This window comes from Leptinotarsa decemlineata, unplaced genomic scaffold (assembly GCF_025532065.1).
Source record: "Leptinotarsa decemlineata unplaced genomic scaffold, Ldec_3_MD MMD2_tig00000035_RagTag_RagTag, whole genome shotgun sequence".
Taxonomy (NCBI): Eukaryota; Metazoa; Arthropoda; class Insecta; order Coleoptera; family Chrysomelidae; genus Leptinotarsa; species Leptinotarsa decemlineata.
The window spans coordinates 15,835,056-15,851,641 of NW_027412540.1; the positions used below are offsets into that span (position 1 = coordinate 15,835,056).

At 31.7% G+C, this 16,586-nt stretch overlaps 1 protein-coding gene across 4 annotated transcripts; it reads right to left on the reverse strand.

Annotated features, from left to right (window-relative positions):
* Positions 1-200: 200 nt before the first annotated feature.
* On the reverse strand, positions 201-16,209 carry hrg (poly(A) polymerase hiiragi). 4 transcript variants are annotated; one of them, XM_074171952.1, is made up of 10 exons: positions 15,999-16,209; positions 15,486-15,859; positions 12,856-12,978; positions 12,532-12,787; positions 11,624-11,835; positions 10,530-10,827; positions 9,859-10,283; positions 4,339-4,541; positions 1,448-1,481; positions 201-361 (listed from the first exon to the last, which is right to left on the reverse strand). In XM_074171952.1, exons 2-8 carry the CDS (start codon positions 15,816-15,818, stop codon positions 4,392-4,394), a joined length of 1,797 nt encoding a protein of 598 aa, XP_074028053.1. In that variant the 5' UTR covers positions 15,819-15,859; positions 15,999-16,209; the 3' UTR covers positions 201-361; positions 1,448-1,481; positions 4,339-4,391. The 4 variants fall into 4 exon arrangements, with proteins under 4 accessions (XP_074028053.1, XP_074028052.1, XP_074028051.1 ...); XM_074171951.1 differs by having other exon boundaries at positions 1,448-1,492; XM_074171950.1 differs by having other exon boundaries at positions 201-1,481.
* Between the last annotated feature and the right edge of the window lie 377 nt (positions 16,210-16,586).

Sequence of the window (16,586 nt, forward strand, 5' to 3'; positions counted from 1 at the left end):
CATTGTCTTATTTCATGTTATTATCAATGAAAAAACAATATTTTTATATCTTTTAAGGAATAAGGCAACCCTATCTGTCTCGAAGGAATCGTATTATTTTTGTTTCTTTAGTAAAATTTCACTTCAATTTTGATGCTTTTTTGAGCAGCCGTGCCTGTTTTTCGAAATAGAGGTCCTGTTGAAAATGAAATGAACTAGACTGAGGGGAAAAATGATCTTTATTACCTTTTCAATCAAGATACATGTCAAGCAGTGTTTATAAGTCCAAATCCTAACCAACCTAATATCCACTTCAAATTGAAAATTTTGAAACGGTTTCCCCATTTTAATAAATAAAAAAAACTTCATAAAATCGGTTGCCCTTAAAAAAAAGTGTAACAATAAATAGAAACTTCAATATTCCATCTTCAAAAGGAATTTGCATAATTTACGAAAAATTGTAATACCAGTCGTCAGAGGATGGCGAGAAACAAAAAAAAATATCAAAAATAAAATTGATTTCGTTCTACAGATAACTTATTAAAACTCCTTTTGTATGTCATAAAATAAGTTTTACAGTGAGAAATAAAAAATCTAATATTTACACTGAGTAAAATATTACCGCAAAATTAACATAAACTTAATGTCATCATATTCAGAGTGGACTGAAAATTTTCAAAAACTTTTAGTATATACAAATATGCGGTAACACGCAAGATATTTTTAGTTTATTGATGAATTATTTTGACCCAATTTCAAGAAAGTTATTTCAAATATTTTTTTTTTCGTTTTTAACATCTTATCACAGCTTAAGTACATTAGAATGTAAACAAGAGATATAGGATAAAGAAAATAAATTTTGTTTATCTTTATCCTATATTCAATATGAATTTCTACAAAATAAATAGGTCCTCAATCAAACAAGTTAAACATATGGGGAATCTGTCCAAGGTTTTGTTTCTATTTTAGTTGAACATTTTCATAACTTTAATATTCAATGTATTGTTAGAAGTTGATGTAATAATTCTACAATAAAATGTATTGTAACTTCTAAACAAACAATCATATAACATATATTCTACTAAAGTACAAGAGGAACTATTTGAATAATTAATGGAATAAAATAAAATGGACGAATATCTCAATAAATATTAAAAATAGGTAGAATTTCAACTCAACAAAGAATTATCTTTTCCTCGATTCAAAATTCAGCCCAGCTCTGTATACTATTCTTTTAATGAAATAACCTATTTTAAGACATCATACATGGAATAAATAAATGTATGTATTAAAGAACACAAATTAATATGATTTACCTCTATATGAATTATTTACAGACTAAAATAAGTATTTCATCTACATTCATACATTCAGGACACACTTTTACTCCACCTTAAACAATACACATTGCACCATTTGCGATAATATTTTACCTCCAAATTATTGTGGAAATTTTTTGAATACGTACTTGAATTCAACTGGAGACATATCCATTCTCGAACCTGAAAAGAAACTGAAAACATGTGACAGTTACATTTTGATGATTACCATAAAACATTCACTACTAGAATTCTATGGGAAAGTTGAATAAACTTATTCAGGTCAATGACATAGCTAGTATGAGTGGCAACACCCTGTGCATATTGATGATGTCACTAGAGCAAAGTATAAAAATTGTTAAAAGCAATAAAAACCTAATTTTTATTTTATTTAAAACAATAAAGCTCCTCTTTCAAGGTACATATAATTTCTTTGTAGCCTTAGCAGCTGCAAACTCTGAAATAATATATTTCAAATTTTTTGTATGCACTTGTTTCGAATCAATTGCCTCTAGGTGAGTTATGAATTTCAGCACAGTCAGATTTATTTGTTATAATAATAATAATAATTGATTTTATTGATAAGTTCATATCAAATGGCCGGATTCATTTTTCGCCCATGTTCACACATGGATAAAACTTGCTCTTCCATCCAACCTTATTCCTATTTACAATTTAATTCAAAAAATAATAATTATGCATAAATACAAATGGAGATTATAAATTATTGAGCGAGAATAAATAAATAACAATTTATATCTGTATGGTATACAAGAAATGATATAGATATTAAAATGCCTACTTGACAGGTCTCAAGATATAGTGAAAATACCCATTAAAATATCTCTCTTAAGTTTCTTTTTCAGCGCACCAGAATAAATATGCATATATCCATTCGGTAACCGGTTGTCTAGCCGGGGTAGAAAAAATGAAAAAGAGCCTCTGAATTGAGAGGTTTTATGGTTTGGTGTGGTAAGCTGATTTCGGAATCGAAGATTGAGGTTGTGTACGTCCGTCCTGTAACTGATTTTTCTATAAAGATAATTTGGTTTCTTGCCATTGATTATTTTATGAAACAATACAGTAGAATGTGTCGCGACTCCATATTTAGCCATCCGATATCTTTCAAATGGTGTGATATTTGGTCGCGTCTTTTTGTTCCAGTTATTAGCCTCACACATGAATTTTGTAGCTTTTGTTATCTATTCTTGTCAGCTAGAAGGAGATTGGGACCATATACTACGTCCGCAAAATCAGCATGTGATAACACTAAAGATTCACACAAGGTCATTTTGTTTTTTTTGTTCAACAGTGTTCTATTAGAATATACCATTTTGAGATTGCTGTACCCTCGTTTCAAAATTTGTGATACATGTCGTGTGAATCTTAAAAAACTGTCGAGGTATAGTCCTAAGTTTTTAGAAATATCCTTAAGAGGTAACTCAACTCTGTTTGCATTTATAGAAACCTTGTCTAGATTGCGTTTACGTGACAATGTCCTTCCAAAGAGCATAACTACTGACTTAGAGGGATTGACAGTTAAGCAATATTTGGTGGATAATTTCATCAAAGAACATAAGTCATCATTAAGTGTTTTCTGTGTCAAAAGTATCTTCATCACATTCTATGTAGATTTGAGTATCATCGGCGTAGCAGATGACAGAAGAATATTGAAGACAATCTGGAAATTATGATGTATATAATACAAATAGTGGGCCCCATATGGACCCTTGCGGAACACCGTTATAGATATTGATGAGATTCGAAGTAGAGTTTTTGAAGGTGACACATTGTGATCGGGTCTATAAGTAATTTCCAATCAACTCAGTTGCACTCGGTGCGAATCCAAGGTAATTCAGAAGAGATATAAGAAGTACATGGTTTATGCGGTCAAACGCCTTTGAGTAACCGAGCAGAACTAGAAGACAAAGTTTACTAATCCTCTATTGACCTTTGGATGTCATCAACTACTTTTAATAATGCAGTTGTGCAGCTAAAATTTGCTCGGAAACCAGATTGACTAGGTGGTAGAATATGGAATTCATCTAGATAATTTTTTAATTGTTTACTTGTTATTTTTTCAAAAACCTTGGATATCGCACATAGTATACTGATAGGACCGAGATCGCTCAAATTATCTGGAATAGGTACTTTGCTAAAGACAGAATATGTGATTGTTTCCATAGAGTCGGATATTCATTACATTCTAGACAATAATTGAAAATATGAGTGATATGAGGCATAATGATACGGCAACAATGTAATAGCATCTTTATACTCAGTAGGTTCGGACCAACGGCATCAGATTTAATGCTTAAAATCACTTCATATACTTCATTATTATTAATGGCATGGAAATTAAATGTGCGTTCATGTTTTTTATTTTGGTTAAAAAAAGAAATACATTCCTCATCAGGAATCAAGTTGTTATTGTTGATACCGCAGAAGTATTCATTAATTTTGTTAACATTAGACAAGTGATCTGGAAGCGTCATGTTTGATTTCTTACTGTATATGTCAAAGTCTGCTAGTCCTTTCCATAGTTAATTTTATTTCATAAACTGAATTCTAAGTACGCTTTTTTCTCAAGGTTTATCGTTTTGTTCGTGAGATTTCTCAAATCTTTAATAATAATTCCACCAATGTACAGAGTTGCTTTTCACGTATTTTACTAATAATAATAATAATATTTGAGTTGAAAAAATCAACTTTACAATTCAAATCCTCCATGTCATACATTATATCACTTGTCACTAAGACATATTAAATGCACCCTTCAGTATCTCTAAATAGTATATGGATATTTCATATTTTCTTTTGCATTTGGGTCATCACGTGTCATCCAAACCACCCCTAGCTACGCCACTGTATCAAGGTTTCTTTATTTTTTTCAATGGAAAAAATTGAGGTAGTTTCATACTATTGAAAAAAATAATAGAAATATCTAAGAAAATTCCCAGATAATAATTAGATATATCTTCCATTAATCAATTCCATTGAAATACATTAAAATTATGTTATTTCATCTGGGGTTGCTTACTTTTATTACGATGACAAACGAACAATTCTAGGAAAATGTTGCATTTTGAGATGTCAGGTACACACAGCCTCTGCTACATTGGAACTGGCTGTAGGATGACTGGGATCGACAACTGAGAGCCCGCTCAAATTACCCTCCGAGTCTGCTAAGCTGAAGTTGCTGTTTGAGTCATTGTTGATCGAGTTATTTGAACTTTCGTCGAACTGCAAAAATAGAAAGCAAATAATCAAGTTATTTTAAATAATCTTATGCATCACATGAGAAAGAGTAATGTAATGTTCTAGGGATTTCTAAATTTCAGAAATATCTTATATATGAGAGAGAGAGAGAGAGAATATGCTTTATTGTATACATGATAAATCATGGTTACAAAGCTTAAAAATAGTGCAAAATAATACATATAAAATATTAAAATCAGTACAAGGTGTGTGTACACACACACCAACAGACATACACATGCATAGTACATACATTAAAAACACAATAAAGTCCTAAGCCTGAGTCAATTTTTACAAGAGAGAAAATATATATATATATATATGTATATCAACCTGGATAACAATGTGTGAAATTATGAATCATATACCTAAACCACTATATCGCTTTACGAATATTTAAAAATGAACTATTACTAAGAATTTTGGAGTATGAATAGTACAACTATGATAGCGTGTCACTGAAATATTCCTCAAGGTGGTAATACGGTCTAACAACCAAAATATTTTTTACAGCTTTTCTGAACTGCTTAAGAGGTATAATGTCTTTAATTTCATCAGGTAAATGATTGAATATTTTGCATCCATTGTAAATGAATGAATCTTTAAATAAAGTGGAAGTCGGTCTCGGAAGTTTAATATTATTGTCTTGTCTAGTGGTGTAATGAACTTGGGGTGACCCAAATCTGTCAATATGTTTCTTTATTAATGTAACAGTTTCAAAAATGTATAAAGCCATTACTGTTAGAATTCCGAATTGTTTGAATAAAGGTTTGCAAGAGTCGCGATAATTAGCTTTGGACATATATCGTATAGCACGTTTCTGTAAAACCAGAATACTATTAAAGAGATAACTACTGCAGCTTCCCCAGAATGCAATACCGTAGCGCAAGCGGGATTCGATTAAAGAATAATAAATCAATTTTGCCGAATGCAAGTCTAATTCCTTGGCTACCAATTTAACAGCAAAACACCCAGATGATATGTTTTTCCTTAATGCTGAAATATGTTCATCAAATTTTAGCTTACCATCAATAAATAGTCCTAAGTATTTAGTATATCCCTTACTTTCAATGCTACTTACTCCAATATTGATATCATTAAGCGTACATTTGAAAGTAATTAGATTTGTTTTTTTAATATTAAAAGAAAGTATATTACACTCACACCATTTGGAAATTTTGAATATATCTTCAATGATTATTTTGTTTAAATTCTGGAGAGACGGACTGTGCCAGATGATGGTAGTATCATCGGCGAATAAAGTGAATCTACCGGATATATGTATACTTGTCAAATCATTTATATATAATAGAAAAAGAACTGGACCTAGGACAGACCCTTGTGGAACGCCAGATCTAATTGTTTCTGATGAGGAAGATTCTGTAGACTTGACAATTTGATTTCTATTTAATAAATAGGACTCAATCCATTGGTATGAAAGTCCCCTAAAACCATAATAGTTCAGCTTCTGCAGCAGTATTCTATGATCAACACAATCGAAAGCCTTGGAGAAATCACAGAACACTGCCGCAACTACCTCACCCTCATTGATTTCAGTATAGATATCATATAGTAGGTTAAAAACGGCATCGATTGTATTTTTATTATTTTGGAAACCAAATTGTGAATTGCTGATGATATTATGTTTGTTGAGAAAGTTTATGATTCTTACTTTCACCAATTTTTCAATGAGCTTAGCAATAGCAGGAATAAGTGCGATTGGACGATAGTTAGAGGGATCATTAGGGTCACCTCCTTTATGTAATGGTACTATTACTGACGTTTTCAATTGTTCCGGAAATATTCCAGTGTTGAAAGATTGGTTTATCAGATGAACGAGTGTTTCAAGTGCTTCATCAGGAAGGTTCTCAATAATACTTATGGAGATTTCATCAATCCCAGTTGTTTTTTTATTTTTGATTATAGCTACCACTTGTTTTAGTTCTTGAAGTTCCGTTTCATGCAAGACAAAGGTTTCTACTACTTTGAATCGTTCAAAATTCTCTAGGGGATCATCATTTGATGTTATGTTTTTTTTTTATATTACCAGCGACTGAGCAGAAATAATTATTCAAAGTATTAGGTGAAATAGGTAGATTATTATTTCTAGCCGATTTTCCTCTAAGTTCGTTAATTATTTTCCAAGTTTCAACGGTTTTATTATCCGATTCGATTATTTTATTTTTATAATGGCACTGTTTAGCCTGTTTAATTATTTTCCTATAAATATTTCGATACTGGGAGAAATAGTTGTGAAAACTTTCATCTTTGGTATATTTTCTTAAATAATGCAAGCAACGCAAATTTTTTTCTGATATTTTAATACCTTTAGTAATCCAAATTTTTTTCTTCTTAGTTTTAATTTTTCGAATTGGAAATGATTCGTTGAAGACATATAAAAGGGAGTTATGGAACTCAGAGAACTGAATATTTTCATGGAGTGAAAGAATCTTTCCCCAGTCGATGTTTGAACATTTTTTATGAAAATTACTGTAATTACTTTTACTAAATATTCTTCCTAACCTATGATTTTTTTGATTCTTGTCCAAGCTAATATTTAAGGTACACATTATGGCTTCATGATCAGAAAGGCCTGAAGGTAATACTTTACATGATATAGAATCATCATTCATATTAGAGCAGATGTAATCAATAGTTGATTCTGAATACTGTGAGATTCTTGTTGGCGAGTCAATATGCATCATTAGGTTATATGAATCAAGGAGATTATTCAAATATTGTGTTTGATGGGAAGTCTCACTGTAATTAATATTGAAGTCACCAGTTAATATCACAGTAGAAGAAATTGGTAACTGATCAAGAACCTGTTCCAAATGATTGAAAAACAGGTCTATATCAGAAGATGGAGCCCTGTAAATGCATAAAATATACATATTGATTTGCTTGCAGTATATAACTGAAATCTCAAATGATTTTTCAATAGTTAAACTTGTAAAATTTATGTTCTCAAATCTTAGCTTCTCAGAAAGAGATTTTTTAATAAGTATCATTGTACCACCATGAAGAAATTCAGATCTGCAGTAAATTGATAAAGTTAAATAATCAGCCAAGAAAAAAAGTTCGTCAGCTTTTAGCCAATGCTCAGTTAATAAAAGAATGTCAGGTTCACCTATACTAGTCAAAAATGCATAAAGTTCATTACTCTTGTTCCTAGCTGATTGAATATTAAGTAACATCAAATACATTGACTGTTCACTCCTGACTTTACCTATAAAAAAGGTATAGTTTTTGATGAACAATAAGTATCAGTGTTCTTGAACTGTTCCTGAGTGATTCCTGTCACACAGCAATCATTACTTGATAATAAATTGATTGTTTCTAAATCCCAATTATCAATGAGGTCCATTAGTGCTTTGGCAATATGAGTTTTTGGAACTTTTTTTAGTGAAAATCCATCAGTGTTGTAGTTTTTTTTTGCGAATAACATTATTGCACTCAAAGAATCGTGCTGTACAACTGCTAAGTCTAGAGAGATATTTTTTGAAATTCAAATTGCTTTCATAAATCTCTTGATTTATATGTGCAATGTCGTATCTAAATGGCTCTGAAATAATAATTCTTCGGATGTGAGCAGATTGTTCAACGAATTCCTTAGCTATCATCTGGTTAACTTGATTTGTCCACAGAATGACAATATCGTCGTGGGTGAAACTGTTAGATAATTGGAGTGCAGTTCGAGCTAATTCTCTATCACAGGCTCCTTGCTTCACAATAGAAGATACAGAATAAAATAACGTTTTATTAGACAAGTAATGAGCCAAGTCTTTACCATGGACATTCGATACTATCAAAATTCTTCTTTTGGTTGTTTTCAAAGAGGTATTGGTTCGTTGACATGTTATTTCAGGCTTACGAGGGTGAGTGAGTGTTGTTATATTAATGTTCCTACCTTCTATTTCGTTGTTGTAAGTCGTCTGTTTCAGTTTAAGTAGCTTCAGTTCCTCCACATATGCCATATTGTCCATTGTGAGTGTTTCGATTGATGTTAGCATATTATTTTTGATGATGTTGAATTCTTCAATTTCATTCATTAATCTTTGTAGCTCTTTAGATATTTCCTCATTTTTATCTAAAAGCTCTTTATTTCTTTTCAGCATAGCTACGTTTTCTATCTTCAGCTCATCAATATTCCTTTTATATTCGTTTATGTCCTTGATATAGCCTTGTTCCGTATCAGTTAATACATCTTGTAGATCTAGTGAGGATCTTCGTAGTCTTTGTATGAACATATCCTTTTCTCTGATTTCTTGATTCAATTTATCCACAGTATCGATTAGATGCTCTAGTTTTTCTTCGTATTTGAAATTATTTGATGCTGCCTCCGAGTCTTTCAATTTTATTTCTTCTTTTAGTTTTACCATATGAGATTCAAGTGCCGCACAATTCTCTTCCTCCCTGGTTCTTGCGTTGGAACATTCTCTCGAACATATGATTTTGTGACCTTCCACATTCGTTGCATATTTTTTCCTTTCTAGACAGCTGCTATGGAAAATGTTATAACATTGTAAACAGCATACTACTGAAAGTTCCTTATTTTTACAACATTTGAAGTTAGACGACATTATTCAATAAAGGCAACATTAATAATTGAGTTACCTACGCCAAACATTCTTTCGAGAGGAGACATCAAAAGAATATTGTACTTTCCAATTTGTTGATGATACTGGCTGAAAGTTTTTGTGAAGGTAATAACTCAAGACCTCAAAAATTTTATCAATGAATTTAAATTTTTTAACGAAAACTTTTTTATGTAGCAATAATACCATATAAGCAACCAGCATGATAAGACTATGAGTCCATAATGATGATAATAATAATAATATGCTTCATTGTCCAAAGAACTTCAGGTCTTATTGACAAAGCTGCAAATTTTCATCAGTCATCATAAACATATATATATACACATACATGTACATATATACATACATACATATATATATATATATATATATATATATATATATATATATATATATATATACATATATATATTTATACACACACACACACATATACTGATACACATATCTATACAAACACATACACTTATATAGATTACGAATAATATTAAAATAGTTAAACACATTATCAATTTATGTTTGTTAAAGATACTGTTTCTAAAACTAAGATTTTTCAAAAACTGTCAAAACAAACAGATGAAAATTCATAAAGAAAAATGTTAACGATATCTCCCTTTGAGATAAATTAAATACTGAGAATCTACATTTCCAAAACAAATTACCACCAGGTCAAATTCATTACAAAATCTCAGTTCACTTACATGAGCCGGAGTAATTTCTTCAGATAGCCTAGTCTTTTTATTGGGTGTATCTCCTTCCGGAATAGCTTCAGACGACATTCTCTTTCTACTTTCAGGGTTAGTATCATTCTTGGTAATACTAGATTTCCTTTCTCGTTTGATAAGGCCTGGCGCCAAATACTGTGACAACTGTTTCCTCTTAACATGCCTTGCATCCAAAGTCATTCCATCTTTTATAGCCTGAATATTTATTGCATGCTTGATGACGTGATCCATAAATGATTTGATATCTCTTGTAAGGTCAACACTCAAGTCTGTCTTAGCGAATTCCAGTCCAATAAACCACATAGAACAAATTGTGTTAGGTTCCCTTTGGGACTCCAGCATTGAGTAGCTTTCAGGATTGATGTGTGCAAGGGTTATGTACTGATTTCTTTCCAGATATCCTAAAAATATACATTATTTTCAGACATTCGGAGATATTTATGAAGAGCAGCAGACAATTTGCAACTGGAAATGAGGGAACTCTCTCCAATCAAAACCAATATTATGACTTCCTTTCAGTGCCTCACACAAAAAAGGAAGCCAATCTCGAGGAAATAACAAAACTGAAAAACGCAAATTGCATTTTCTTTCAAAATTATGTTATGAATAACCTTATGAAACAAAAAACAAATTAATTAGTTTCTTACCCACAAGAATCCTAGCTTTGCTTTCAACTAGTCCGCACCACTCCAAATGATCTTTTGCATTTTCTGCCATTACTAGTAGTACAATAAAATGCTTGTATTTTGTGAAAAATGCTGGCTGTTCAAATAACTTGTCCCAACTGCTCTTTCCGAGCATAATATCATCAGTAATAGACAAACCTTGTTTGAATTCTTCAATCATTATTGTTCTTGTGGAAAGGGACACATTGAATGTTGAATTTTGTTGAGGATAAGCAGGTGTGATAATTGGCATCAAGTGATAACGATCTTGAATGTTTACCTGTTCGAACATGAAATTTCTGAATTAGAAAACAAAACTATTAATGGCATTATAATGAGAATGTCTTACCGAAAAATAATCAACTTTATTACACTAAAATACCCTGGAACTCAGAGAAAAAGTAAAGAAAGGTTGCAGAGTTCAGGTCTCTTCCGAAGACCTGCTAAGCATTAAAAAATATTTAATAGCTTAGAAACAAATTCTTTTGATTGAGTATATAAATAAAATTAAAAATTCCTTATGAGTTCCAAATAGAGAAAACCAAAAGAAATTTGTTGAAAATCATTATTTCCAATACCAGAACTGTGAATTATCTTCCTTAACAATCATCTGAATTATATTTTTTTCAAAATAATAACCCATTGTGATTGAATTTAAAATGTTTTTTTTTCGCCCACTGTTGTCACCATCTAATGACAACAGCGGGTCGAAAAAGAAAATGCCTAGTTGAGGTTTGATGGTGCCTTACTTTTAAATGAACAATTTCTAGAACAAGTTGGTTATATATAGCGAATACCCCTCGTCTCAGAGCATTGATTTCATGAATTAAACTCTCTAACCAACCTGATACCAACTGACTAATTAGTTCTGATCATTTTTACTTGATTATTGAGACGTATGTGAAGAAAAGTATTTCCCAATACTGGTAGCGGAATGTCCACTGCTATTTAATAACCAAAAGATTTGTTATTCAATAAATAGTAAATCCAAAGCATTTCAAGTTAACCAATAACTCTTAATGACAAGTAAGAAGCAAATAAGTTCTGTTCACCAGTTACAAAATAAGTATACATACCCTAGGATCCCACACAGGGAATCCAAGGTTAACATTAGATGGTTGCTTCAGTAAAACAGGCTGTGGCCACAGCCATTTCGAGAAAATTAGGAAAAACTTATGCACTAGAGTTGAAGGTGCCGCATTTGGATACAGCTGGCACGTTCTTGCTACCAGCATAGCCCAGGAAACACCACCCAAATATCCTAGAACGTTACTGTAAATGCCGTGTCCTGAAAACAAATAAATAAGCATTAAAATTATTTAACAGAATTATTTTTTTTAATAAGTATAAAGGCAAAAACAGATTTTAATTTAACAAAGGCAAATCAAATGAGCTTTTTTCAGTCAGATTACATTAAAATTTTTGCATTTGAGCATTGTTCACACTCATTTTACTTTGACAGAATTTCGAAACATATGCATTTTTCGCTACAATTCCCATTTCAGAATAACCCTTTTCTTCATTTTTGTTCTTAGACTCCTGTTTCAGTTGCAACATTTTGTTCCATCTCAATCGTCTGAATCTTTGTAATGGAGTAGCGGAGCAATGTATAATTGAAAATTATTTTTCAATATGCTTGTCAAATTTTTCAACACTGCCAATGTTGTTTCTTGATGTTACTTTGATGTAATTCTGGTTATTCTTCAGAATCCGGTAAGAGATGGAAAAGTATCACTTCTGAGAAATTCTCAAAACAAATGACAGACAATTACGAAAAGTGCGAAAAGTGCCAAGAAATATTCAATTACAAAGCTGTAAACCACTTAAGAAGAAGATATAAGATACTCATATGCACATAAACATTAAATTTGACTAGAATTTAACAAATTTCATAGAAAAAGGGCATTAAAAAATATACAAACTGATCTTTATTTAATTCTTCAATCTTTATCACTGTTTACTCAATAACTGTAAAAATACTTACGTTTCGCCCATAGCTTAATAGCTCTTAAAGCAAGTCTAAAGTTTTCTATGTTTGGAACTAGCCTCAAAATCTCATCGGTCACTCGACAACCATTCAAACTCCGTACACACTTTTCTTCTAAATGTTTCAATAACATATCATCACGTAAATCCATTGAATCTGGAATTTCTTTCAGTGATAGTTTTGCAAATAACATGTCAATCTCAATCCCATCAAAATTCATCCTGATCACTGGCACGTAAGCTTCTTCCACTGCCTGAGAAAAAATTAATCAAAACAAATGGTTTCACTTTTATCTATTAGTTTAATTTACTGTTTACTTACCCTGAGCTCAGATACTTCAGGTTGTGCCTTGAGAAGTTCATAAAAAGAAGTAAAGAATTCAGTTCTGCTAATGTGTCTCGGAGCAACACATAGTGCATCAATATCTGCACCTTTACTGTGAACCTGAAAACATTACATCAACACATTCTTAATTTATCAGTTCAAAGTATATAATTTGTCTACCATTTATTTTAGCCCATCAACCAGCACCAAAGTTCCCATAAACAGTTCTTAAGAACTATTTAGGTTATTTAAATATCACCAATTTTGTAATAAACAAAAATATTATACTTATGGCAATTTTTACCATAATAATATCAATCAACAGACAGCCCTTCCTAAGACTTCAAGGATATAACACAGTCAATGCATATACCACTGATAAAGTCTGCCAGAGTAGCAGATGAAAGATTTGTTATTTCAGGTTGGTGTCTTCAGGTACTCATCTCCTGAAGACACCAACTTGGTTGGTGAGAAAGATGTCGAGAAGGCTGTTGAAGTTCTGGTGTTTGAGAACATTGTATAGATATGTTAACCCGAAGATTCTCATAAATAAAGTATGATGAGCTGTTTTTTCGTGTTTCGCTCCGTGTTCTGTGTTTTTGATTCTCATAAGGATTATTTCCACAACGTTTCAGCAAAGCCTCATCTTCTGGTGATGTCTGAAGTTTAGAACTAGACTCTAGTCTGGATTGAAGAAAAATATAGTTATTTGAAAAAAACACAAATTAAAACCATTCAAGCCAGAATTTTTACATACTTTTGAACCTGGTAACAAAGAGACTAAGGGTACTGTTGTTGGCTACAACTTTTTTGAAAAAGGCCTCGCAAAAATGTTTTGCTCGACGCCTCGGCTCTGAAGGAAGATTTACCACTCATAATAAAGCATAACTTATATCTGCAATTGGATTGTGCTTCAACACATTATGCTGGAATTATCAGGAATTAGCTAGACGATGAATTTCCGAATAGATGGAATGTAAAAAATAGTCTTCAATGTTATGGCCACCAAGATCACCTGATTCAACTCCATACGATTTTTATTTGTGGGAACATCAAAGCAAAAAATATACAAAAACCAAAGGCCTATTAATCGCGGGGAGTAATGTGAAAAGTTTGCCGAGAAATAACTCCTGATGAAATGAGGAAAACACTGGGGGATCTGAGAAAACAAATTTAAAAATGAATTCATACTAATGGAAGGCATGGTAAAAAACTCTCACTCACCAGTGAGAGTACAATGAATAAAATGTATTATCATTATCACTATTATGATCATTTTATTATGAATTGAGAGAACAAAATTAGATCTGGTAGGCCGTGGTCAAATGGAATCTGAAGTATGTAGCGTTTCATCTGCTACTGATATCTCAAAGATTTAGTCATTGCTGAGACTTCGAATGTATTTGTGAACATGCATAATTGTGGGGAAGTAAATAACGAACATTTATTGGGATAAACTAAGGTGTGAATTTCAAACGATTTTATATATTAGAAAATGAAATATTTTTTGTTTGCAGATTCTCAAAGAGAACATGAAGCTGCTAATACTCACAAATGGTGATCCAATTTTCATAACTAAACCATTATTAGAATAGGCATTGAAAGACCTGTACAAAGTCCCCATTTCCATTCAAAAAAATAACATCGTCCTTTCAGCAATAAAAAGTGTATACATTTCAATAAATTGATGGAAAGTTATTACAGGGTAGGAAATCATAATGAAAAAGTGGGAATTGAAACTTTCTATGTTTTTACCACTTTTATTTGTTACTAACGTTACTGCAGTTTCGTCCTATAAGGACATTTTCAAACTTATACATTAAACGTTAATAGAATAGTTCTCTTGGGGACATCATTACTTCTGTTCAACCGGCGAAGGTTGTTAGAAAACGTCAGGCATAAATGCCTGACCTCATTATTCAACATTTTGATATGATGAAACCTTAAACAAATTAGATCCCACAATTCAATATTTTTATCAGTTTTAAATTCTCATGGTAATGCTTTCTGTGGATATCAAAATGTACATTTGACTTTTCTATTGGAGACTAGTGATGCCACATTATTTTTTCATCTCATTAATAAGTCCATAAAATTATTTATTTACATAAAAATTGTAGGACATTGATATTTTATTGAAAATACTACAGACAATTATTAGTGGTACACATCTAATCAACACCACTACTCTAGACGATTACTGGTATCCTTCCAACTTATTCTATCCGAATAAAAGTGGCAACACGGCATAATGCAGAAGTGATTAAAGAAAAAAATTGGAATGCTCAAGAATGTAAAAAGGTGGATTAATGTACTTACAGGTATTTACAATATACAAGGACACCGAAATAGTTGCATTCTGAGTGGATTCAGAATAGTTAGAATTTTACAAATGTGTAGTAAATTTCATTAATTTTGAGGTTAGTTCAAGATACTTCAAAGTCGCCTGTCAGAAATAGCCTGAACTTTATATCTATCATATTAAAATCTCATATACTCCTATAGACGCAGAATCACTACTTCTATGTAATGACTGAACTGTATGAAATGAATTTAGCTATAATCTGTTGACCAGTCGATAAAACATACACATCCATTCCAGAGAAACAAATAAAAAACATACTCACACCAAGTCTGTAACTACCGAATGTATAAACTTTTCCCCCCAATTGTTCTGCTACACTTTCAGGCATATTACGTTTTATAGAAACTTCTTTGATCCATTGCTTGACTAGGTTATATAGTTTTCCTAAAATATGCATGCGTTGATTAAGTTCCTGTTCGGATTCGAACACATCAAATGGTTTCAATGATTCTTCTAGTTCTTTCGTCTTTATTAAATCTGATGGTTTAGGACCAGCAGTCGATATTGCAGATGTCATCCCCAGAGTTGTGAGTTTTTCATCATTTCGCTGAGCATGATTCTCTCTGTTTTGTGGACTTGTTTGAGTTGGCCACATTTTCGAACTTCCCACTGAATTTATCTTTCTATAGGATGAATCTGAAAAACGATTCAAATAATCAAGGAAATATTAGAAATAACCTAAATAATTTGAAAAATGAGTTAGGTCCTTCCATAATGCTCCTGAGAATGGTGAAGAACTTTCTCCTATCACCAGACAAAACAATGATGAACAAACCTTGAGGTTATAATGACGCACATTCGAATAGTCGTACTTAAACTTTTTGATAAATTATTCTAGAACTAAAATTTGTTAATTTTCACAAATTTTTATGGATACCATAGTAGAAATTTCACAATAAATAAATATGTAATCAAAAAAACAAATAAAGTTTTCCTTTAACAAAATGACTGACACCATCTGAACTAAGACTCAGTGTTGCCACAGTAAAACTAAAGACAGCTATGCTATACTGTGGTGTTGCCACAAGCACAGTATAATGCTGAAACGGTAGTAATACTTTTGTCGGAACCTCCGATGTTCCTGTGTTTTATTTTCTTAAGATTACTGCGCATCTATAAATTACCTGCCGCGAGTGGATTTGTCAGCGTTTGACATTTCATACACTGCTCAACAAGTAAATAATGGATATAAATTACTCGTTAGTAAAACAAATTTCTTGAGAAATTAAATAGGTGTTTTGTAGTAATGTAGAATATCATGAAACACGCGTTGGAGAGTTTCAAACGAATGTCTTGATGGGATGCAACAACATTGGAACATACATGTACGCAGGTGGTTCTCAACTAAATAAAGAATGATAGA